At 36.3% G+C, this 26292-nt stretch overlaps 2 protein-coding genes across 6 annotated transcripts in view; one reads left to right on the plus strand and one right to left on the minus strand.

Moving 5' to 3' along the window:
* The window catches only part of ANAPC10 (anaphase promoting complex subunit 10), a 79372-nt gene extending 74597 nt beyond the window's left edge, over positions 1 to 4775 (minus strand). For 2 of the 3 annotated variants that reach the window (XM_068542563.1, XM_068542565.1), the window contains exons 1-2: positions 3932 to 4012; positions 2379 to 2505 (exon numbers count right to left, since the gene is read on the minus strand). In XM_068542563.1, the coding sequence (XP_068398664.1) occupies positions 2379 to 2493 (115 nt within the window). In that variant the 5' untranslated portion in view covers positions 2494 to 2505; positions 3932 to 4012. Of the gene's footprint in view, positions 1 to 2378; positions 2506 to 3931; positions 4013 to 4674 lie in introns of those variants that run through there. The other variant, XM_068542564.1, reaches the window with a different exon arrangement.
* Positions 4139 to 26292, plus strand: part of ABCE1 (ATP binding cassette subfamily E member 1) — a 35832-nt gene continuing 13678 nt past the window's right edge. The window contains exons 1-14 of one of the 3 annotated variants that reach the window (XM_068542560.1): positions 4139 to 4275; positions 5652 to 5698; positions 9564 to 9697; positions 10719 to 10804; positions 13474 to 13571; positions 14583 to 14700; positions 15062 to 15199; positions 15360 to 15429; positions 15647 to 15743; positions 16666 to 16755; positions 21317 to 21438; positions 24082 to 24303; positions 25315 to 25374; positions 25474 to 25532. In XM_068542560.1, the coding sequence (XP_068398661.1) occupies positions 9595 to 9697; positions 10719 to 10804; positions 13474 to 13571; positions 14583 to 14700; positions 15062 to 15199; positions 15360 to 15429; positions 15647 to 15743; positions 16666 to 16755; positions 21317 to 21438; positions 24082 to 24303; positions 25315 to 25374; positions 25474 to 25532 (1263 nt within the window). In that variant the 5' untranslated portion in view covers positions 4139 to 4275; positions 5652 to 5698; positions 9564 to 9594. The remainder of the gene's footprint in view (positions 4276 to 5651; positions 5699 to 9563; positions 9698 to 10718; positions 10805 to 13473; positions 13572 to 14582; positions 14701 to 15061; positions 15200 to 15359; positions 15430 to 15646; positions 15744 to 16665; positions 16756 to 21316; positions 21439 to 24081; positions 24304 to 25314; positions 25375 to 25473; positions 25533 to 26292) is intronic. The other 2 variants (XM_068542562.1, XM_068542559.1) reach the window with 2 other exon arrangements.

A 26292-nucleotide genomic window follows, 5' to 3' on the forward strand; every position in this document is an offset into this window, starting at 1 on the left:
CAGCTAACGTCACATATAATAGCGAGAAAATAGAAGTTTTCCCACTATGATCAGGAATAAGGCAAGGATATCCCTTTTTGCCACTCCTATGCAACATCATGTTGGAAGTCTTAGCTAATGCAAAGGAAGAAATAAAAACAATAGAACCCAGCAATTCTACTCGTTAAGTATTTACTCAAGAAAAATGAAAATATATGTCCACAAGAAAACCAGTACATGAATGTTTATAGCAGCTTCATCCATAATCACCAAATATTGGAAGCAACCTTATCTTAGTTAACTTAGCGCCTTAAAACACCAAACATGCATTACTTCACAACTTCTATGGGATAGGAATTTGGGACCAGCTTGGTTGGGCAGTTTGGCTCTGGGACTCTCATGAGTTTGCAGTCAAGTTATCTGAAGTAATTAACTAAAAGCTTGACTAGAGCTGTAGAATCCATTCTAAGGTCGCTTACTCATTTGACTGTTGACAAAAGGCCTCAGTTCCCCACTGGCTATTGTCAGAAGGCCCTGTTTCTTTGCCACACCAACCTCTCCACAGGTCCCCTTGTTTCCTCACAAAATGGCAGCTGGCTTCCCCTACAGTGCGTGGTCCAAATAAGAGCAAGGCAGGGCCACAGTGTCTTTTATGATCTAGTCTCAGAAGTCACATACCATCATTTCTGCCATATTCTCCTCGTCCCAGAGACTAACCCAGACACAGTGTGAGAGGGGTCATCAGAAGGGCATGAATACCAGGAAACAAGGATCACTGGGACCATCTGGGAAGCTGGCTACCATAAACCTAAATGTCCATTAACTGGTGAATAGGTAGACAAATTGTGGCACATCTGTACAGTGGAACAGTAATCAGCAAAAAAGGAACCAACTCCTGATAGAACAATCACAAATGCATTATGCTAAGTGAAAGAAGCTAGACCCTAAGAGCTACATAAAGTATGATTACGTTTATATGGCATTCTGAAAAAGGCAAAACCAAAGGGACACAAAATGGATCAGAGGTTGTCAGGGGTTTAGGAGGGGGCAGAAGACTGACTACAAAAGGACATGAGGAAATTTCTTTGAATGACAGAAATATTCTATATTTGTGATGTGCTTGTTAAAATTCATAGAACTATGGGACTTCCCTGGCAGTCCAGTGGTTAAGACTCCGTACTTCCACTGCAGGGGGCTTGGGTTCGATCCCTGGTCAGGAAACTAAGATCCCACATGCCACGCAGTGTGGCCAAAATAATAAAGAAATTAATTAGTTAATTTTTAAAAACTAAAAACAAAAAAATTCATAGAACTATAAACACAAAAAGGGTGAGTTTTTCTGTATATCCCCAGCTACTCATAAAAAGAGAGAGAAAAGAATCTTAAGGGGAAACAGAAGACGCTTGAGTGGGAAGACACTACAGGAGACAACGTGTAAATAGTAGAAGTTTCTGAGGGAAAAGTGACTACCAAATCAATAACATTATCATTAATGTTCCTCAAGCTAAAAAACTTTCTCTGAGCTTGATTCTACAGATTGAAAATACCCATCAAATTATAGGTTAGACAGATGAGAAAAGATACACATGTATCCGGGCACATCCTGGCAAAAGTCCTGAAGTCTAAGAATAAACAGAAAAAGCTTAAATGCTGCCAGAAAGGAAGAACAAGTTACTTAGAAAGTAAGAGAGACAGGCATAGCCTCCTTAGTTGCAACATGACAAAAAAGAAAATGGTAAAACAGGATCCACAAATTTTTGAGAGAAAAGGACTGCCACCCAAGAATTCTATCCCAACCAAGAGTAAAATAAAGTTATTTGGGGATATGTAATCACTCAAAAAATGTATCAACCACTTATCCTGTCCAGAGAAGTAGCAAAAAAAAACCAACAATGTTAACCAAATAACTGAATGATACCAGAGAGAGGGTAAAAAGAGAATTTATGAGGGACTTCCCTGGTGGTTCAGTGGGTAAGACTCCACGGTCCCAATGCAGGGGGCCCAGGTTCGATCCCTGGTCAGGGAACTAGATGCTACATGCATGCTGTAACTAAGAGTCTGCATACTGCAACTAAGTCTGCATGCCACAACTAAAGATCCCGAGTGCCACAGCAAAGATCACTGTACTGCAACTAAGACCCGGCACAGCCTAAATAAATAAATAAATATTTTTTAAAAAAAAAAAAAGAAAGAGGGAGAGACCTTATGACATGTGCAGTTAAACTGAAGCAGATACTAGTAAAGCAATTGAGAAGATATATAACAAATGAAAATCCAATTAGATTTATTTTAGAATTAAAATAAAGCATCTTAACAGAAAGAATATAAAAGTCAGTCCAGTGCACAAGAAAACTTTCAGCAGTTATTACGAACAGCATTTTTGTTTTGTTTTGTTTTACCTGGTTTGCAAGATGAGAGTGACCAAACAGCTTGTGACCCAATTTCCCGTACTGTTCCAGTCCTTTCCAACTGCTTAGGGTCAGCACCAGGAGGTGTCTTGTTTGGTGTGGTCATTTTAAAAATATTCTATGTAGAAAAAAAAAGAATATCCACATTATACCCAGACCTGAGCATCCTTCTACAAAAGGTAAAAGTAAAAATTTAATAGCCAAATCGATCACTAATATACCCTGGATATTAATCATCTATTTCTCAAAAGCAGTTGACATAATCACTGTAACTAAAAACTCTTGGGAATTCAGTTTTTGTTTCTAAAATATAACATATTATAACTTACAAGTTGTGCAAAGCAGCAGACTATAGTAGTCAAAGGGCACAGGATCAGGGTGTCAACTTCAGCCTCGCCTTTAACTAGCCTAGATTTCGGCAGGTCTGGGCTTTATTTCCTTTCCTGTCAAATGGGTTGATTTGATCTATAATACTATAATGCTATGCAGTTGTATACCTCTATGAGCAAAAATTCCAATCCAAATGAAGTTTTTCCCTAGAAAAGTCAGACTGAAATACTCTTATTCCAGGAATATGTAAATATTGGCCTACGTTTTAAATAATCCGTTAAGTGATGCAGAGAAAAATCACATCTGCTCATTAGTTGTCAAAAGCTCCATTTATATGTGCTCTTACCATAGAACATAAAGTCAGAAAAATGCCTTTAAGGTCTAGAAGTGAATAACTGGCCTATTCTAAACCACAAGTTTACTTCATCTTTCACATCTTTTGTTAATCTTGGTAGGCATATCCAAACGTGAAAAAAAAAAAATAGTGGATTGTGAACAACATGTAACACTGCTTCGGTAGTGCAAAGTTAGAGCTACTGAACATCGTTATACGTAAATGCTGTTATAAACCTGTGCCAAAAGGTCTGTATACCATCTCCTTGACACCTCCTGTCAGATCTCAGTTGTTCCCTAATCTCCACACAGGCACTTGATACTCTTTAAATAATAATAGACACTGGACTGCAAACTTCGGAAAGGCCTGAGGTTTAAACGCTCCATCAGCAATTTACTGAATGAATAAATGGATGAATGAATAGCTTCAATCGTAAAGTGTTTGCCACCTGCAAGTTAAGTAAGGTCTGGGATGAGACGATCAAACCTGTGACCACATTGCCAAATGTCCAAAAATGTCAAATTGTCCAAAACAATGGCCCATCTCTATTATTGGAGCAGAATTCAACTGCCGAACTTGGTACTGGACGCCACCAAGTGGATAAAGCACAGAACTCGGAGAAGAACGGGTTCGTGGGCACACCGTTCAGGAGCTGAGGCCAAGGAGAGAACGCCACCACGAGCAGTGTCTGGACCAGACTCTGTGGGTTCCGCTTGCCACCTCTGCCCGAAGTGCGAGAATAGGCAGCGGCTAAGAATCCATTCCTGACCCACCAGCTTTGAGGAAATCGAGAGCGTAAAAGGAGATTGACATTCGGGAAGAGAACCCGTCTGCTTAAGCTAGAACCATTCTCCACTACGGGGAAAGCCCACGCACTTACAGCTCGCAGACCCGGCTTGCCGCCACTCAGGTTTTCAGGAACCGCTGCAGTTCCGCGCCACTCCCACTCAGCTTCCCAGGCCCGCCTCGCTTCCCCAACAACGTCAATTGGGGTCGCAGCACAATGACGTCAGTCCCCGCCGTCTCGCCCTACCTCCCTCCAGGGCTCCGCCCAGCGCGCCCTGTCGCGCACGCGCACTACGTCCCTGTGGCATGCGTGAGGCGGCGGCTGGGCACCGCCATTTTGGCCGGTGGCCGTAGGAACACGTTGTGTGGCCGAGAAGTGAAAGCAAGAACTGATTTGGCCTCTGCGTTCCCCTCCGCAAGGGGAATCTGTTTCTCCAGGTACGTGAATAGCCTGGAAGGGTTTGGCCTTTAGCTGTAGTCTGCCACGGTCTACACACCTTAGGGACGTTCTCCCAGAGCCTTTGGTTAGGCCTCAGGTGGCGGCGGTGGAGACGGCGGCGGCTCGTGGCAGCCGGCTTGGGCGAGACAGCTGGAACCGCCGGAGCGCGGGCGCCGCCGAGAGCTGGGGACGCCTCGCGCTTCCCTCCAGCTGACTCGGCTCTCTGCCACTGCGGCCCGCCACCCCCGCCAGGGGACACGAAGATGGCCTTAGCTGCCATCCCCTCAGCGGTCCAGCCTCCACTCCCCCCTTTCCCCCGCTCCTGCCCTAGGGCTGAATCCTACAGCCGCCTTCAGAACGTAGAGCGTCCCCTACTACCCCCACTCTTCCCCTGGCACCTGTGGAAGCCTTTTCTTCCGCCGTTTGGGGATTGTGGAATGAGTGAATTATCTTTGCCGCCATGAAGTCGAATCCTGCTTGTCCGCTCCCCGTCTGTAGACATGATGGCCAGACGTCACTGTTCGCACAGCAGCGTGTACTCTCCTGTAACCAGGGTTAGCTCAAATAGTCTCCCAGGTGAACGCCTTTAACATTTCGGGTACGCTTCTGTAGCACTTTCCCCCTTGGTGACTTCTCCGTCTTCTCCTTTATCATATCTTAAACTCCTTGAGATCAGGTCTTTACTGAAAGGCCCTTTATTTTCCCTTCAGTGGTTCGTGCATTGTAGGCACGACGGCTAAAGCCGATTCCCACATCCCATAAACTACGCAAGCCCGTTTTCTCATTTTTTACGGTAAAATCGTAAGAGTGAGAAATAGCCTTCAGAACAGTGTGTTTTGTTTTGCTTGAGGGTTTTTCGCCTTCTCTTCCACAGGACTGCTTACTAGGCATTTATGACAGTGGCATGTGTGTTGCAGTCCTCGGTACCTTTGTCCCTGATACTGAGAATATTCATTCTATACCATTTGCTTGACGAGAATGCTTTGTCAGTGTTAATCAAGGGCTCTTATCTGTATCTGAACCAAAGAGTGTTGTTCTTGTTTTAGTGAAAAGCCTTGTTCTCCCCTATAAAAAAATTTTTTTAGGAAGAATATTTAATATAATTGCTGGGGTGGGGTAAGGAGAAAGCAGTTATTAATTTAGTGTCCCTTTTAATTGTCTTCAATTTAAGACTCTGAAGCCAGAGTTGTGCACCACTCCCAACTTATATGTTTTATAAAATTAATGACCTGCAATAGCATAGGTTAGAATATCTCACATGACATAAGCATCATTCGTTAACAGCAACCTTTCAAATGTTTTCACAGGGTGTTAAAATAATTTTGGTCTTAGACTGCAGATGGTTTCCATATCTCACTTCCTTTTTTCCTCTCAGCTGGAATAATGACAGTGAAGGTCATTGTCTGAGTACCTATTTTTTAAGTAAGTTTTTATATCTATCTATCTGTTTATCTGTTTATTTATTTATGGCTGCGTTGGGTCTTTGTTGCTGCGTGCGGGCTTTCTCTAGTTGCGGCGAGCAGGGGCTACTCTTCGTTGTGGTGCTCGGGCTTCTCATTGCGGTGGCTTCTCTTGTTGTGGAGCACGGGCTCTAGGCGCGTGGGCTTCAGTAGTTGTGGCACGCAGGCTCAGCAGTTGTGGCTCGCGGGCTTAGTTGCTCCGCAGCATGTGGGATCTTCCTGCACCAGAGATCGAACCAGTGTCCCCTGCATTGGCAGGGGAATTCTTAACCACTGCGCCAGCAGGGAAGTCCCTTGAGTACCTATTTTGAGCACAGTTTTCAGATTTGAAATATCTTCAAGGAGTCAGTTACTACAGTCTTCCCCTCCAAGCTTTCATGTGCTATGTCTTTCTCATTGAAAAAAAAAGGAGGGGATCTTTCTTCTCAATTCTTGAAACTAACATAGAAATTTAACTAATAATAGTGTTTACACAGTTAATTAACAGTTCTACAAAGAATCTGTATTCATTTTTCTTAAATGCATTATAATTTATCACTTTTTTATATAAATCAGCTTATTAACCATCTCTGGGAGGTTTTTATTTTATAAAAATCACCTTTTACAGTCATTTGGTTTTTTAAATAGTTTGAAATAGTAGGTGAAACATTTTAGTAGTTTGGCAGAAATAAACTTTAACGTAAGCAGTTTCATTGATAAATCAATGAAGATTTATCCCCTATAGGGGAATTAATCATGCTCATTCACCATAATTAATATGGTGTCCGGTTTTATTTTAATAGCTAACTAAAGAATCTTCAGTTTCTAGGGAGTTGTCACTTACAGAATGATAGCTTTTTTGTAGCAGTTCAAAAGTCATTTATTTTCTTCTTATTCTAATCTTTAGGAGGCTTGCCTGGACCAGTTTCTAAAGGTTATAAAGGGATAAAGTGAACCTGTCAGCGTAACTGTTTATTACATAAAATTTTAGTCACCTTTTGGGTGATTTTTTTTTTTTTTCAATAATATACTTCAGTGGATAACTGTCACTGTAAAATATTGGTAACTTGCAAGACTCCTGAAGTTGTTTTAACCTACAGGAAAATGATTTGCTATGTCTAAATTCATTTTCTCATTTCATTCAACAGAAATGTTTGAGCTCCTACTATGTGGTAGGCACTGGTCCAGCCACTGGGATAAACAGACAGACAAAAATTCCTGCACTCATGATGGAGTACATTCTGCTTGGAGAGGGAAAAATATTGTCTGTGTGTGTAGAGAGAGAATATGTAAATGCATATATATACATCCACACAGTAAACGTGTACATATACCATATATGCACATATATATGAAATATATACTATGTCATATAGTAGAAAGAGCTAAGGAGAAGAATAAAACAAGAGAGTTTTATATTTTTTGGTAATATAGCTAGAGAAGGCTCACTGAGAATAAACATTAAAGACTTGAAGGCGTGAGCCATGTGACTCACTAGGGGAAATAGCATTATAGTCAGAGGGAGCAGAAAGTGCCAAGACCCTGAAGCAAAGATTGACAACCATTTGCTTTAGCCATGTGAAAAACAGTGATAACCTGACAAGCTGTTTTGATAGAATGATGGGCACTAAAGGCTGGAATGGATTCCAGAGAAAATACCTAGAAAGAAATTTGAAACACTGACTATAGGCAACTCTTACGTAGTCTCGCTATAAAAGGAAGGAGAAATGAAGCAATGGAGGAAGATGGGGTCAGATAATGTAGTGTTTGAATGCTGATGGGAATAAGCTGGTGGAAAGAGTAGTTGATGATGTGAAAGACAGGAGAGAGAATTGTTGGAACATTCTCCTTAGCAGATATCTTTTAGTTTGCAAAGGGACTTAGCTATGGAAATACATATAGTATGGTTGCTGGTTGGCATAGTTTCGCTTACGATGATGCTAGTCAGCATGGCTTTGTTTTTTCTCTTCCCATTTTCTGCTGCATGTGTGCAGGTGAAGAGTTGTGCTTAACCAGGATTATAGATAAGGGTGTAAGTGATTGACGACGGAATTTTAGGTGGGTACAGAGATACAAAGATACAAAAGGCTGAAGGACAGTGGAAATGTGGTAGAATTGAGAGATAGTGTTAGGTCTGAGGAATAGGGGAGTTCAAAGGATTGTTAGATTGTTGTGTATGAGAGAGGTGAACTGAAAAGATAGGAATGGTGGTGGGAGAATGGAGTATTTGAAAGGTAGGTTATGGAAAAAATGCAGTTATTTGTAATGACAAGGTGAAGGATTTGACCAAAGGAATGAGTGGCTAAGGTAGGGTGAAAGACAAGATCACTAGAGGAGAGAGGTTAATGAACTGAGAGGACAGGCTGTTAATAGAAGGATCATCTATGAACATATTGAAATCACCCAAGAGTTATGACAAAAGTTGTTAGAGTGAACATTAGCCATGGGCTGAAATTTCAAAGAATGGGAGGGAGTGATCTGATGGTTGGTAGATGACTAAAGCGGGTGGATGACCTAAGAGGCAAAAGTGGCTGTTTTTAGTGAGAAGGGAGAGATAAACGTCTGGGAACGGTACTGAGGAGCAAGATCTTTTATTCCCCTCCAAGCCTAATGATATTGAGGGGGTATGAGAAGGACTGGAGAGTTCTATATGAGGAAGCAGTCTGTCAAGAAAAATCTAGATAGAGGATCACAGTCATGGATAGAAAAAGCCAACAGAGTGTCTTTGTTGGTCAATAATCTTTTGGCTTCAGGTTCTTTCATTACATATTGTAATAAACTGGAGTAGTAAGGCACTTTTTCTAATTACTTACTTTAATCACATTCTAAGAAAATTAATGTCTATCGCTAAGCCCAATATTATGAAAGATTAAGTTAACTTTGACCTCAACTACATAATTGATGGTGCTGTTAAATATCAAGACTTTCAAAAGCTCCAGAAGTGAGTATATACATATAGTTACTGGGTCTCCTTTTCATTTCAGTGCTGTTAACATAAAATTCATCATGGCCATATTGTAAATTCCCAGGTAAAGCAGTTTTTACTTTTTCCAGTTGATCAACATGATGGTTACACCCTTAATAATTATTTGCCATTTCCATCAGTAGTGCATTCTTGTCAGTTGGCTAAGCCATGAAGTGATGCTTAGTTTGAGGGAGGAAGTAAACACCTTTATCATATGTATGTTTTCATGTCAAGTCTTCCTATTCTGTTTCATTGGTCTGTGTTCATACACTGGTATCAGCATCAATTACTGAGGCCTTATATCATTTTTTTCATATGTCAAGTGTAGGTTCCCCCTTCCCCCTTGCTCTTTTCCATTTTCCTGGCTATTACTACTTTTCTTTTTGCATAAGAGCTTTAGATTTGATTTGTCTGATTCAGTTTTTTTTTTTTCTCCTTGAGATTGGATTAAATATATAAATTCAGGGAAGGTTGAAATCTCTGATATTGACTATTCTTTATTGTGGAAACTGAGACAGCATGTCATTCTACTTGTTCAGGTCTTTTGTGTCTTTCAGTGGTATTTTGAAAGTTTCTGCACGTGTGTATATATATCTTGTTAAGTTGATCCCTAGATCTTTTCTTTTTTCTGACTGCTGAAAGTGGTATTTTTTCCTTCTTTATATAAATCTCCTGATGAATGGAATATATGTAAAATTTTGTTTTTCCAACCGTACCAAATTATTTTATTGCTTTTACTAGTTTTTTTTAACTAGTTCCAGGTATTAATATCTGAATATAGTGATAACTTACCTCCTCCTGTCTAACTTTTTATGCCTGTGACTTATTTCTCTTAACTAATTGCATTGACTATGCCATAATTTTGTTAATTTTTCTTTAATAGAGGAACTGGATATTCTTACTTCCTTAGAATTATGGCGGATAAATTAACAAGAATTGCTATTGTCAACCATGACAAATGTAAACCTAAGAAGTGTCGGCAGGAGTGCAAAAAGTGTTGCCCTGTGGTTCGAATGGGTAAGCTGTTCTGTGGATCATTTAAGGATAAGAGAAGGTTTTAAAAGAAATACACTGTCTTCATGGTTCTCTAGGCTTTAGTATATACTTTTCTCCCCCGTTAGTTTCTTTAAAATGTAAAAATGAGACCAGATTTTGTTCTAAATTTCTTTTAATGCTTTGTGACTAAATGATCCTGTTTAAGTTCATTGAATACAAAATCAAACCAGAGTTCAAATTACTGAGATTCTTACTGTTCTACAAAATCCTATGGTTACTTTAAGTCATGAAGAAAGGACTGCCAAGATGTTTGTATTGATATTTGATAGTATTCTCCTTAAAAAAAAAAAAAGCTTAATATGAATGACTATTTATGAGGTTTTGCTATATTTTCAAGATTAAATAAATTTACGACCATTCAGAATTGATGAATTGTTGGTAGTCTTTAAGGGTTAAACTAAATAATTTTTACTTTAAATATACTAGTGATGTATAAGCTTACTAAATCTTAAAAGAAAATTTAGATGTCATGTGTTACAGTCTACCGTGCTATTCAGAAATTCCATTATTAATATCCCTAATGCCAGGTTTAATTTTGTCTGTGTATTAGATATCCACATAACCTTTGGGGAGCTTCCCTGATTTAGCTAACGTATTTCATTCCCTTATCTGGTGTACATTACCATTTTCAAGGCATATTTTATGGATTATATATTCAGGTCAGTCAGCTTAAAAGTAAAGCTGTTTTAGGATCTGCCGTATTTTTATTAGCATATTTTCTTCCCGTAGTAGATTAAACAAGTTAGCATATTAGAGTCATCTCTGCCTTGCTTGACAAGAGTATTCATGTAAGTAGTTAAGTTCAGTAATCTATACAAAGCACTGATTGAAGACGTTATCTCAAATGTATTTCTTTCTGTGGCCTTTGTTTTTAAAAATTTGATTCTGTATGAAAATTTGGAGCCAGAATTGCCCAAATAACCGTGTTCAGAAAATTAGAACATCAGGAGAAATGACTTAATTCTGTCTTTTCCTTTGCCAGGAAAATTATGCATAGAGGTTGTCTCCCAGAGCAAAATAGCATGGATTTCTGAAACTCTTTGTATTGGTTGTGGTATTTGTATTAAAGTAAGTGATATTTTATTTATTGGATCAAATTTGTAACCTAAAAATGAAATCTAAAAATTCTGAATACATTATAACTATTTTTAAAGAGCCAAATATAAAACACTGAATAAAGAATATAAATTCAGAAAAATCGTGTTCTTATATCAATATTATTATTGCTTTTTCAATTAATTAACCACCCCACTTAACAGTTATCCTTAAAAAATAATAATAAAAGTTATCTTTGCTGTATGCAACTTCGTAAAGCCATTTCCAACCAAAATTAATTTTTTTTCACCCTTTTATGAGAAGGACAATCTCCAAGTCTTTACCAGAACTTTTTTGAAATATAAATACAAAAAATATGAGTCATATTACATACATTTTTTTCAAGCCTATGTTTAATTTTATTTTTTAAATTTATTTATTTGGCTGTGCCAGGTCTTAGTCGTGGCTCGAGGGCTCCTTAGTTGTGGCATGCAAACTCTTAGTTGCGACATGCATGTGGGGTCCGGTTCCCTGGCCAGGGAACGAACCCGGGCCTCCTGCGTTGGGAGCACAGAGTCTTAACCACTGCGCCACCAGGGAAGTCCCTGTGTTTAATTTTAAATTCACACTTTTAAATAAAACTGGACACAGCCAAAAAAATTTTTTAATTTAACTTAATCCTTAAGTACTGCTTTTGCTGCGCTATACATTCTTCTATTATTGGATTTATCCCAATAGTGTAATTTTTCAAAATACCTCAGTTTTTGTTACATTGAATGGTTTGAATAGGGCGTTTTACTAAAGAATGATGGATTTCCAACTTTAGTTCATAAAAGATATTTAGGAGCCAGTGTATAAAGTTCTTAAATTAGTTGTTTTTATTTACAGATAACATATTTTAGAAAGATTTCCCAAAATATGGATACCACCTGTTATTTTTTCTAATAAGGCTTGTGTATTTTACATTGGTTTCTGAATCCTCAGTTAAGTATCCAGAAGTACCAAGCTTGGTACCTGAAAGCGTTTTTTCTTGTTTTGAAAATATAAGCAGGAGTTATTTCTTCCAGCAAATACTTACGAATCTTTTTTTTTTTTTAATAAATTTATTTATTTATTTATTTTTGGCTGTGTTGGGTCTTCGTTCCTGTGCGAGGGCTTTCTCTAGTCGCGGCGAGCGGGGGCCACTCTTCATTGCGGTGCGCGGGCCTCTTACTGTCGCGGCCTCTCCCATTGCGGAGCACAGGCTCCAGACGCGCAGGCTCAGTAGTTGTGGCTCACGGGCCCAGCCGCTCCGCGGCATGTGTGATCTTCCCAGACCAGGGCTCGAACCCGTGTCCCCTGCATTGGCAGGCAGATTCTTAACCACTGCACCACCAGGGAAGCCCCCTTACTAATCTTTTATTATCTGCCTGCCAGTGTTTTGGGTGGTGGAAATCTTATTTTGAACAATATATTCGATTTTATTTTCTTTCTTCACTGGTATAGAAAAATGAGATCCCAGAATTTGGGGTATGCACTTCAGTGGCTGAAAAGAAACTGATGTGATGAATTGTTTGGGGTGGGGGGCGGGTAGTGTATACCCCCTGAACACTAAGATACTTGTAATGCACCACATATATGAGCGATGTGGCTATTTTTTTCTTTGTAGATTAAGAGAAGTTTAAATTACCTGCAGCCTATAAGCATTTTATGTACATTGATGGAGTAATAGAGGATTCTGTAAATGGAGGTAATTCCATTTGCAAAAAAAGTCTCGTGTAAAGAATTAATAATTTTTGTTAGAGGTTGGTGATTATTTTGCTAGAAAACAAACAGGAGTTTTGTTTTTTAAACCTCTATGTTCTTATAACTTAGAAAATGGGAATTCCCTGAAATCTTTATATACAGAGACTTTTGAATTAGTCCTCTGAGCTCATTGAACAGTTCTGCCAAACAGATTTCTAATCTGAGGTTATACTCTTTGGTTGTACCTTTGTAGTTGTCTGTACTTCTGAGAAATTTTTCTAGCCATGTTACCACTCTTAAATCACCTTCCAATTCTTGCCATTCTTGTTCCTTGGGCATTTATCTGATTGATAGTCACTTATTATTTGAATAAGTTTTTCTATGAGGTTTTTTTTTTTTTTTCTAATGTGAATTTACTCAATTGGAATGTGAAGTATCTTTTTCGTATGGGATGGTTACAAATCACAATGGAAAGACGTTAGTCCTTGCTCTGTGCAAATACTATGCTAGCTGATGTTGGGACATAAATAGACCAAGAAAGGTACAATCCATGACCTTAAAGGACTTTACAAGGTAGAAAAGGAAGCATACAGAGACAGGAAGAAGGAGATAAAGGGAAGGCATTTCTCATTGACTGAATATGGAACTGTATGCTCAATAACCGTGTTTTATCTTGCTCTTAACCTTCTCATACAAAAGCCTCCAGTTCTGTAAGGTTTTTCAGTAAGTATTAAACACATTAAATGTCCAGGATTATACCAGTCACTAGGGGGAGTACAGAATTATTAGATATGATTCTTGCCTTCAAGGAACTTAACTTTTTTAAGCAAAGGATAGGAAATGAAACAGTACTTTACATCTGTGTGAAACTCCCACTTTTGGAAGATAAATTATAAAAATTTCTTCATCTGTTCATTTTAGTCATGCCTGTGTTTCTAAAAATTAACAGAAAACTAATTCTTTACTTTAAATAACAGAAGTGCCCCTTTGGCGCCTTATCAATTGTCAATTTACCAAGCAACTTGGAAAAAGAAACAACACACCGATATTGTGCCAACGCCTTCAAGCTTCACAGGTATATTTCCAAGTCAACATTCTTCTTTGCTTCAGTCAAGAGTAAATCCATTTGGAATTTTCAGAAAAATAACAAAAATGGGAAAAAAGTGGTATTAACTTTTGCATCCACTAAAGCAAAATACAGTATTATAACATCCTGCAGAATCATATTGTATATGTCAGTGGTTCATTCTAGCTAACATTAAAATTACCTGAGGGTCTTTTTAAAACTACTAATGCCCAGGTAATTTCAGCCCAGTTGAATTACATCTTGTCTCTGGATGTACAGTCTGGACCTTAGTAAGTTGAAAAGGCTCCCAGTGATTCTAATATACAACTGGGGGTGAGAATCACTGTTGTTAATAATATCCTTATCCCCAAAATTACTTTTAAGGGAACTCATCTTGATTTTATTTATCTATTAATCTCATAATCTACAGAGAATATTACTCTGGACTTCGACATATATTGTTAATAACAGGCATTCTTTGAGGTTTTTAATCTGCTGAACACTAATATTTTGAATCTAGGAGTCTAGATTTAACTAATAAAAAGGTATTTCTCAACCTGCCAGCTTTAAGGGGCCTACTGCAGCAGGGAGAATGAAGTGGAATATTTCTGGTTGATGTGGCACTTCTCTCCTTGTAAGTAAATGGCAGGCCAAAAAAAAGAAAGACAGTGTGAGGTTGCACCTGCTATGCAATTTTCTACCAAAGCATTTTATTATACATTAAAACTGAGCCTTATATTGTAAAGAAAAATTGTTACTTTAGAATAGACTGAGTGAAAGTTGAATAAGTAAAATTTGGAGTAATATTAGTCGTGGATGCATTTCTAACAACAGTTTAAGTTAATCTTGGCTGCTGTTTTTGTTTTTTCCTAATAGCCAATAATATCTGGCATATATCTCTTTTGGCTTATTAATGAATGTGTGTGGAGTGCAAGTGCATTAAAATACATCATTCTGGTATTACGTCGCTTTTTCTACATAAGTCTGAGTTGTCTTACTATTTTTGTACACTTACGACAGGTTGCCTATTCCTCGTCCGGGTGAAGTTTTGGGATTAGTTGGAACTAATGGTATTGGAAAGTCAACTGCTTTAAAAATTTTAGCAGGAAAGCAAAAGCCAAACCTTGGAAAATATGATGTATGTATTACCACCTTATAAAAATGAATGTCTTGGTTCAGTTTTATGAGGCTATGAAGGAGAGAGTATGTGTGATTTTATTTTTTAATGTTCTTACTTTGAAGATTATTTGTGGAATTAATGCTGAGAAACTATAAATGAAACTCCTTTTTAGGTAAAATCTGTTTATGCTGCTTAATTGATAATTCTGAGCTTTCGTAAACTGTTATGAGTTGGTGTTTCTTGATTTGAAATTAAATCCACCTCTAATATTATCTTAGAAGCAGAGGTATTCTATTTGGATATGTGTTCTATTTTGTATAACATTCATCCTCTTTGCAATTATATTATTAAATTCAGATAATTATATATATATTTCTAGGACCCACCTGATTGGCAAGAAATTTTGACTTACTTCCGTGGATCTGAATTGCAAAATTACTTTACCAAGATTCTTGAAGATGACCTAAAAGCCATTATCAAACCTCAGTATGTAGACCAGATTCCCAAGGCTGCAAAGGTTAGTTGCTTTTTAGGAGGAATTTAGTGGGTATTACAAATATTGGTGGACATATAAAAGATAAATCAAAGTAAACTTGTTTTATTTTGTGACTCCTTTTAATAGTAAAGGAATTTTAGTATTGAAGGAAAATAATACTATTTCTGATATATTATGGCAGGGGACAGTGGGGTCTATTTTGGACCGGAAAGATGAAACAAAGTCACAAGCAGTTGTATGTCAGCAGCTCGGTAAGTGTTTATTTTGTGTATGTGTTTTAATAGGCCCTGAACTTAACTCATAAAGATAGGTATCTTTATATGGATTACTGAAATAAATGGAAAAATCTCTAGTAGTTGTCGTATTTTCAACAGAAATATTCAAACGCAGAATGATTTGCAATATACATTTTATCCTGAAGAGGTAAAATAAAATAACATTGAACACAATGCTCTATGTTCTTTGTAGATTTAACCCATCTAAAAGAACGCAATGTTGAAGATCTTTCAGGAGGAGAGTTGCAGAGATTTGCCTGTGCTGTCGTTTGTATACAGAAAGCTGATATGTAGGTTACTTTATACTTTTTGTAAATCTTATCCTTACTTTAGAGTTTTTATTTATAATGCTGCTAATAGAGCAGTGGTTTGAGAGAGATTAATAGAAAGAGTATCTAATATTCTAACTTTGAGGTCAGATGTTGAAGCAGTTGTGCATCCATTGCCCATTTCCCTGTTATTCCATCAGGGGTAAAAAATTCATTTAGGTAAGTACCTTACAACTTACGGGTTCTAGAGCTCTTTAATCTGAAGTCAGCTGTTTATTTTGTAAACTCTTTTTATACATAAGAAGGACATTTTTTTAAGATGAAGCTCTCCTACCAGGCCGGCAAGGTTTTCCATAGCTCAAGTGGAAAATCAGGTCTTTTAGGTTATCCTAAATCAGGGTGGCTTGTCATGTGAGAGAGAAGAAGGAAGTGAAAAAGGCGAGTTTCCTTTCTACCTTTTAATGCCTCTCTTCTCCCAGATATTTTTTGCTCTCATCTTTTTCCATACTTCTACTCTGGCATCCAATGCAGGCTAGTTTTTCTCCATAAAGTATTCTGTAATTCTGGGCAGAGCCCTCCTTTCCAAAAACTCTGTTTGCTTTAGTGCAACCGACTTTAGCCAATTAAGAGAGCCCTCTGAATTACTTCGGAATATATCAGAATATTTTTCATGAGGAGATAACAGTTTGTAAGTTAGCCTAATCTGGGAGTCTCTCCCCAGACTTGATATGCAGTCCTGCCTTTCGTAATTTCTTTTCTTCCTTCTACTTCTGAACAGAATACAGAAATTTTTACCATTATGGGGTGGGCTCCTCACTATTATAAGGGGATTTTTGTTGTTGTTAAATCAGAAACTATATCTCAGTGCTTTAAAATAACATGCAAGATAGAATTTTATCATACTTGCCTTTCAAATTATTATGTTTGCTTTTCTTTTTCATAGTTTAATGTTTGATGAACCTTCTAGTTACCTAGATGTCAAGCAGCGTTTAAAGGCTGCTATTACTATACGATCTCTAATAAATCCAGATAGGTAAGTACAGATTTGGTATATGCCTGTGCTGTTTTGTTTGAGGAGTTTCACAAAGTTTAAACACTGGGACCATCAATGTTACATACATGTGCGTGTATTCCATCTTGGTCATTGGAGCTATCGCTTGAACTTACCTTCCTCTATCTAGAAAAGAGATTCTTAATGCAAGATCCATTTACTACCATACCTGTTTCCAGGGAGCCTAAGAATACTCTGTAGTGATGTGCAAATTTTGGCGTATATGTATGGATTTCTGGGAAGCAGATCCTTAACTTTTACCAGATCCTCAAATGGTTATGTCACTCATACACACAATTTAGAACAGAGTAATTCTCGTTTCCCAGGTCTTACTGAGCACAAGGGAGTTCTTAAAAACTTCTGTTAAGTAATCACAACATCCTGTATTTGTAGGGTGCTTTTGTAGTTTGCAGAGTTTTTATATCCATTATCTCATTTGCACCTCAGTAATCTTGTAAGTAAGAATCTAGGTGGTATTCCCATTTTGCAGATGAAGATGTTTTAAGGTCAGAAAAGCTAGTTATTTCTAGGTTTCAAATTTATGATATGGCAAGAACCCAGGGCTTTTTTCTGTTCCTCTCTTTAGTAGCTGATTTAATTCATAGCTAATCTTACAAGAGAGCAAGAGAAATCCCTAGGGATCAAAAACCAAAGAGAGAACTGTAAATTACAGGAGAAGAACAAGGATGGCTTTCCTGAGGGGACGTTGCTTGTCTCTGTAGTAAGTCTTGAGCTTTAACAACCACTTGTGGGCAAGAAGCAAGGCCTTGTATTGAATTATCACACAAAGTGCCGGGACTCTCAAACGACTGCTTTCTCAGCAAAAGAGGAAACACAGGAGGATGTCTAGGAAACATACACCTGTCACTCACTGAGATCCTTGGACATGGAGGGCTGGCTCCCCTTCGGATCTCTTTAGGGACCGGCAGCTCACAGGGGTGTGGAATTGAAATGTATGTAATCAGGGCCGTCTAAGAGCCATCCGTGTTAAGAGAGTCATATAACAAGAGGGCCCTGGAGTCTTCAGTTCTGTGGCACCTAGATGAAGCAAATACAAAACCACTCTGGAAGCAGATGCCCGCAACCCTGGTCACACAGGATTTCTACAGGTCAAGGCTCAAGAGCTTTAAGCCCAGGGTTATAATTGATAGGAGGAAACTGTCTACAAATGAGTCAGTAGACACAACAAACAGCAGAATTTAGACTTCAGGAACTTCGAGTGACATTCTCAAAGAGACTGTAAAATAATATTTAAAATAATTTAAAACATGAAGATTTAAAACTCTAAGAATATGATACTACAAAAAAGCAACAGGTAAATGTTTAAAAAACCCAAACAAATCTAGAAATTAAAAGTATAGTCATGACATTGAAAACTCACTGGACAGATTAGACAGGTTAGGTACAACAGAAAAGAGCATGAGAAACTTGAAAAGTTGGTCTGAGCAAGTTACCAGAATACAGCAGAGAGAGAATGAGATTGAAATACAGAAGGGAGGTTCAGAGACATGGAGAATGGGATAAGAGAGAATAGAATGAGAAGATGATTTACATATATCTTAATAAGAGTCTGAAAAATAAAGCTATGAAAAGGTCATGGCTGGGTATTTTACAGAATTGGAAAACTTGACTCCATAGATTCAAGGAGCAAATGATCCATGTATATACCTTGAAGTAAAACTTGGAATATCAGTGGTAAAGAGACAGTCTTAGTTGAGCCAAACTGTAGCCATAATTTTCACTTCATACATAGACCAGGGCATTATGATAGCCTCTTTGGGGAAAGTAAAGAGTATAAAATGTCCCAGTATTCAGGGACTTCAGGATAAGGTAAATTAAAGAATACACACGCAGTCAAGTCAGTGGTTCTCAATCCTAATACCTTTTTATAAAACATTTTTATATTCCTTTGTTTTACTGAAATGAATATCATAGATATTATCTACATTTACACATTTTTTTTAATACTACATAATGCTTTAACTGTAATAAAAAAGCTAAAAGGATAATAATTTACAACCAGGTGCCATGTATTTCAATATTCAGCCAAATCACTACATTCTATATTATGAGAGGGCAGTAACCATAGTTGTAAAAGGGATAACATGCCAAAACAGGTTAGACTGACAAAGCGAAGAAAGTGATTGTTAGACATTTTCTCAGATGTGCTGGGTCTCATTTTTATAGGTATAGGGTCAAAATAATCTCTTTGTAGTGATAGACTGATAATAAAAAGTTACAGGAAGTATATCTGCATCCTGAAATTCTACAACATATCAAGGCATACATTTAGTCTTTAATGCTGTAAAAAGATTTTGAAGCTCATATCCTCTGATAAACAACAAGAAATAGAGGATGGATTAGAGAGGGGAACAGTAATGTGAGAGGAAGATTAAAAACCAACAGATAACCCAAAATTAAGTGTAGGGTGTAAATTTTCATAGCATAGATTTCTCATGATGCAGATTATTGTTTCTTCCCAAACCCTCAGAAAATAGAGTGGCTCCCCTAAATCTTTTTTAACATTTTGGACTTCTGCATAAGCTCCATTTGAAAGTAGGGAAGGCAGGAGGTGTGACTTATTTTTTTCTTCTTTTCAAAGCACATTAAAAGCCACTAGATAATAACTATGCTGCCTTATACTGGGCCTTGAAGATTTTAATGGTAAAAAAGCAGAGAATTATTCCAAATAATGGAACATTGCCAATAAAGATACCAAGGCAGGATAAGTATTGGCCCACTTGGGTGATTTGCCATTTTTATTGATGCTCAAAAGCTTATTTGCATATTAAGAAGGGTGTTCCTACTGGAGGTAGAATTGGAGGTGAACCATGAAAGGGTTATGTAGAATTTCAGCAAGTAAGGATTTTAGGCAGGATTTTAGACCATTGAGATGATAGACCACCCTTAGACACACAGGGATGGAAGGGTAGATTATTCAGGAAACAAGGAAAGAGCCATTTTTCAGTGTGTCCTAAATATAAATGAAATAAAAGAAGTACAGATGCTGTGGTTCAGTTGACCAGTTTTTCAACTTTACAGTATTGTGAAAGCAATACACATTCAGTAGAAACTGTACTTCAAATTTTGTATTTTGATGTTTTCCCAGTCTGGCGATAGGCAGTACGATATTGTCTTCTGATGCTGGGCAACGGCAGCAAGCCGCAGCTTCAAGTCAGCCACATGAGCACGAGGGTGAACAGCTGGTACCCTTAGAACCATTCTGTTTTTCACTTTCAGTACATTACATGAGATACTCAACACTTTATCATAAAACAGGCTTTATGTTACATGATTTTGCCCAACTGTAGGCTAATATAAGTGTTCTGAGCACATTTCAGGTAGGCTAGGCTAAGTATGATGTTAGTTAGATTAGGCATATTAAATGCATTTTCAAATTACGATGGGTTTATCAGGGTGTAACCTTATAAATTGAGGAAGGTCTATAGTAGCTAAAGTTTTGGAAGGTCTTAAAAGAAAGTCTGAAGATGGTATGTGTTTCATTTGGAACTGAGAGCCACATCTGGGGACCTGAAGAAAATGAGGTTTGTTAAAAGCCTATAAAAATATTGATAGAAATGACAGCCTGAATTAGAATCTAGATAAAGAAAGAAAAGAATGAATTAGGCATGCTTGACAATTTAAACAATATATGATTGCAAATAAAATTTGAGTCTTTTTTTTATGGGAGTAGTGATTCCATCAATAAAAATATGGCTGGTTTTTATTTGTACAGGAAGCTGATAAGTTAAATTAGAATTTTAGGTGTCTGTAGGACATTGCTTTTTGAACATCTTGAGCTAAGTTGAATAGGAATAAGATGCTGCATAAAAGCTTTATGATTATTATTTGCCTAATAGTTTCTATACTAGCAATACTTTTTTTCTTACCACTTGAAAAGTCATGTCATAGCCCATCCCGTTCATAAAGTGCTCCAGTACATACACTAATCTATTTTCTTTCTTATGGTCACTAGATTTTTATTACCTGTAAAAACATTTTGCTAATGTAGTGTTTTTTGGTATTGTTTCATATCTGTTCCTTGTCTCCACAGCTAAAGTGAAAGTTCTCAGGTTGAGGATTCTGTTATATTCTCTATGCATTCCTTACTACAGCTAGCATGAGACAGGACAAGTAGAAGGGTTTAATGCATAAGTTGAAGAGCATAATGAACAGTTTAGAATAGGTCTGATTTAAATCTATTATAATTGTTTCTGCTTTGTAAAGTTTATTTTAAAATATGTTTTTTATTAGCAAAACATTTCTTTCATATATTCATACACTGTTTCGTGTTAACTTTTTTCTTTTAGTTTAGGAAAACAATTTGAAGTACGAACGTTGATAATGAGTCTTAAAGAAAATGTTTTATTACTTATGCTTAATATGGTCTTTACGGTGAATTTTTTAAAAATATATCTATCTTCCTGAAATTTACACTGTAGTTTTTTAAAAAACTGTGTAAAAGTTTTAATTATAATTAAATATAATTTTAATTATATATATTATATTACATTTTGAAATAAAAATCTATATTGATTTTCAGATATATCATTGTGGTGGAGCATGATCTGAGTGTATTAGACTATCTCTCTGACTTCATCTGCTGTTTATATGGCGTACCAAGTGCTTACGGTGTTGTCACTATGCCTTTTAGTGTAAGAGAAGGTAACTTGAAAAACTTTTCACAATGCTGTATTCTCTTTCACTCTAATGCTTAGAAAATGTATTGCTGTTGATGCTAAGTAGTTAAGTGCTGCTCTCATATTACTTATCCAAAACTCTGGCCTTAAGGAATTTAATCTCCCAATAGAATATACATATATAAGGTTACATACATCAGTTGTTAAACATAACCTATGTCTTTTTGTAGAAGTTTTTGTTGTGGGTAAAAATGCTTTATCAATTTCACTCTGTTTATTTATTTGCTCTATTTATTTGCTCTATTAAAAGTTTCTTTTATATTTTGGCCTCTGCAGCATCACTGTACTATTTGTCATGTTCAGCTTTATCTTTGACGGGCCAGTACCAGTAGGAAAACTCTTAAAATTCATTTAGTGCATCTTGTTTCCATGTTTCAAATTTATCTGTAATCTGTATCCTAAGTTTGTGAAACTAAGACTATACAAAAGTCTAATAAGATAGTTAAGTATATTATAGTCTAGTAAGTGACTAAAATTCTAATAAAATAGCTTAGTAAGTGTATTTTCACTTACTCCTTTTACTTTCAGGAAAGAAGGACTCTCTGGTCTCTCTTTTCCATGTCTCTTTCCTAAGCAGGTTAGGCAAAAGTAAAAACTAGCCTACCACTAAGTGGCTCTTGAAACAGAATCAGTGCACTCGCTACCTGGTACACCTTCTTCCTTTTAATTTCTTTCCTGTTCCCCTTCACTGCTTCCTCATTCCTATTTTTACTTTTTTACATTTCTTCTCTCCAGCTATGCCTTAAGCTGGCAATCTAGAACACCTAAAAGGACTACTTAGTCCATATCTTGAAAAAGTACCATATTCTACAAGAATAATTATTCATGTAGCCTTATAGCTCCCTAGGTTGAACAGGCTCTTTTTTTTTTTTTTTTTTTTTTAAAGCTGTCTCTTCAAAGAGATTGCTTTTGAGTTACCTAAGAAACTTTTGGAGAAAGAAATTATATTGCATCATACTCTGCATAAAAAGGCGGCGGTAGCTCTTTTAATTTATAAAAAGTGTATAAATAGTTTAAGGTGTGGGGAAGGAATTGCTCTCACGTCCCTATCTATACATTTGAGATAGGTAGGCATTTGAAGGGAAAATTTGTGAGATTGCCCAGTTTTCTTTCCAGTAGTCTTTAAGAGATGATATCAGAAGCAATTAATGTTTTATTCTCCTCAGTTAGCAAGTATTTATTGAATGCCGACTCTGCCTAAAGTAGTTCTAGAATCACATTGATGATAATGACATGGGTACCTGGCAGTCACTTTTCATAATTCCATTTATAGATGCCATGTCTAAAGCCTATGCCAAGAAGTAGTTCCTGGTGAGGTTTTTAATGTACCCTATCTGTTAAAACAATTCAAGTAACAAACTGCACTTAATCTTTCTGCTTTCCTTTAATATACTGAAATTAACACATTATATGTAAAAGCTCTTTATGAACTGTAAAGGAATTTTAGCTTGAACTCACTTTTAAATTGGCAAGAGAGACATTGCAGTATTAATGTATAAAGCTGACTTGTTAGTGTTTTTTCCACAAAGTCACTTCTCTGAGCTTTCATTTTCTTACCTGATGAATTAGGCACTTGGACTAAATGGCCACTAAGGTTCCTTCAAGTTTATATTTTTATTTAATTTTTGGTGTTAATCTTTTTAACCCCACATTTGTAATTTTTAAATAGTTTAAGATATAAAAATGCTAATTTGGGCAGAATAAACACATATGTTTATTCTGTCAATAAATATTTATTGAACACCTGTGTTCTAGGCTGAAAAGGCCTAGATGTGGTTCTTAATTGCAGATGACATGAATAATATCCTTAGACTTTCTTTCAAGACCTTCTGAAACTTCACCTACTGTCCTTCTCTTATAAATAGTAAACACTTTAAAAACAGATCTTTTCACTGTTTCCCAAATAATCCACTTTTCCATTTCTGTGCACCTGCCATTGTGGTTCTTAACAACTTCAGTATGGAGGAATTTTCATGTACAGTACGTTAGTTTACTTTCAGTTATTAAAATCTGTTTAGATAATGGTGTTTGTACAGTGAAGCCAAAAAAAAGGTTAATGAAATTAGTTTGTTATTATAAATTTCTTTCAAACCTGCGAAGTTAATCTGAAAACAAATGCAGTAAATCGTAACTTCAACGTATGGTTATGTCTCACATGAAAATGAATATTCATAACTTAAATCGTCTTTAAAAAATTATTGCTCAAACTATTTTAATTTATTTTATGCCAGTCTGAAAATATTCCATTTTACTTGTCATTTTGTAGAGAAAAATTACAATTTTTTATTTTAAAATACAGAAGAAATGGCATTATAGGCTTTCACATAAAATCTGATGGAAAAAAATCTTATAAAAATCATGTAATAATGAAAAGTTATGCTTTGTGTATATAGGCATGTATGTATGCATGAATTATTTAAACTTGGCATTAGGTACGTGAAACACTGTTGTCACACTGCATGCTATAAATCCACAGAAATTTAAATCTATGCATAGATTGCTCACAAGAGAGCCTAGGGTTTTGGCTTTTATATGATAATTTATTTTTGTGGAAAAAGTTTAGTCTTTAAGCGATCTTTACTAATCTATTTCAATGACTTTCCAACAGGCATAAACATTTTTTTGGATGGCTACGTTCCAACAGAAAACTTGAGATTCAGAGATTCATCACTTGTTTTTAAAGTAGCTGAGACAGCAAATGAAGAAGAAGTTAAAAAGATGTGTATGTATAAATATCCTGGAATGAAGAAAAAGATGGGAGAGTTTGAGCTAGCAATTGTAGCTGGAGAGTTTACAGATTCTGAAATCATGGTGATGTTGGGGGAAAATGGTAAGTTTTCCTTATTTTGTGATATTCGGAAGTTTGTTCTGTTTATCCAGTAACTGAGTGTTAATTACTCTGTGAAAAACTTTGACTCAGTTATAGGTCTGGGAGCTGGATTGAATTCCTACATTTCTCAGTGTAGTTCACATTTTGTGACAACATATGATTTAATCTGTCATTTAATCGAGTTCATATTTCTTATTTTGTTTTCATAACCTTCAGTGAGAATAAGATTTTTCCTAAGCTGGTTTTTCTATGTATAAATTGATACGAATAGCACGTATTCATCTTAGAAACTGACTAGGAAGGAAAGGATAAATTTGTAGTTCTGAAGCAGTCTAGTTTAAAATGTTTTCCTTGCATTCCTCCATTTGGAACCTTTCTTAATTTAAATTTAGGCTAATCTAACTTTGTAAATAGTTGTATTACCAACACTTTTTAGTAATAGATTATCGTCATAAATATAGTTATGAAATGAATTTCAGTGCCAAATATCTGGTATTGCCTTCATGATTTTTAGACAAAGATTTGAATTGTGTACTTACAGCTTACAAAACGGTAGAAGAAAAAAATTTTATGAAGATTGTTGCAATGTATCAGTTTTTAGTTAACAGGAATTTTGAGCTTGGTTGCAATTAAATATTTCATGTAACTGGCCTTTATGATGATGGTATCAATCATAACAGTTATTGTCCTGTCTTAACAATAAATTGTGTGCATTGATATTTTAGCTAAGTAAGTCTTTCAAGAACTAACCCAAGACTTTATAGACCCACCGTTTGTTAAAATGGCCGTCATAAGCTTTAAATAGTCTATATTCCTCCTAATTAGTTTAGAATGATACTTGAGAGATGAATCATGAAAGTTCAAGTATTTTTCTATATAACCTTCAGAATTCAGTAGTGTCAGTGTATTTGTTCAAAACTAATTTCTCAGCTAAAACCCATTAGTACATTAGTGATTTACTGTAAATGTGAAGCATCTTTCAAGTCAATTTTTTGTGTGTTGTGTTGCCAGGTACTGGTAAAACGACATTTATCAGAATGCTTGCTGGGAGACTTAAACCTGATGAAGGAGGTACTATTGTAATATTGAGTCTTTTTACTCTGTTCCACATAGTAAACTTTGAAGATCTGGGCCGTTTTCAGTGTCTTATTTATTTGCATTACTTTGCAGGGGAAGTACCAGTTTTAAATGTCAGTTATAAGCCACAGAAAATCAGTCCCAAATCAACCGTGAGTTATTCTGTTATTTTGTTATTGAAGAAGAGTTTATATATATATATATATACCTAGATCATTAATCTTACACTATATCAAAATTTTTCTCCAAATTAGTTTCTGTACAGGTGTAATAAGGTGGCTAAGGAAGATCTAGGACTACTACAGTCCTTTATTCATTTCCACTGCTAGGAAACTCTTTTAAAGTCTGTTTGGCATCTTTTTCCAAAATAAATCTTCAAAAACTTAATGTGTTTTGGTGCTGCAAATGACATGAAGAAAGTGAAAGGCTACCCACAGGACTGGAGAAATTATTTGCAAATCATATATCTAATAAGGTACTCGTATCCAAAATATATAAAGAACTCTTACAGCTCAATTTTTAGATGAGCAAAGGATTTGAATAGACATTTTTCCAGAGAAAATATACAGATAGCCAATAAACACATGAAAAGATGCACAGCATCGTTAGTCATTAGGGAAATGCAAATCAAAACCACATTGAGATACCACATCACACCCACTAGAATGACTTAAAGCAGAAAGAGAATAATAAGTATTGCTGAGGATGTAGAGAAATTAGAACCTCATACGTTGCTGGTGGGAATGAAAAATGGTAGAGCCACTGTTACTCTGCCATAAAAAGAAATAAAACACTGATACATGTTACAATATGGATGAGCCTTAAAACATTATGAAATTAACCTCCTTTGATTTCTGCAGGTGTTGTAATGAACTAATTAACTACAGTATCTATGCTCAGTACCTCAGTACT

The sequence above is a fragment of the Eschrichtius robustus genome, chromosome 4 (genome assembly GCF_028021215.1).
Source record: "Eschrichtius robustus isolate mEscRob2 chromosome 4, mEscRob2.pri, whole genome shotgun sequence".
Taxonomy (NCBI): domain Eukaryota; kingdom Metazoa; phylum Chordata; class Mammalia; order Artiodactyla; family Eschrichtiidae; genus Eschrichtius; species Eschrichtius robustus.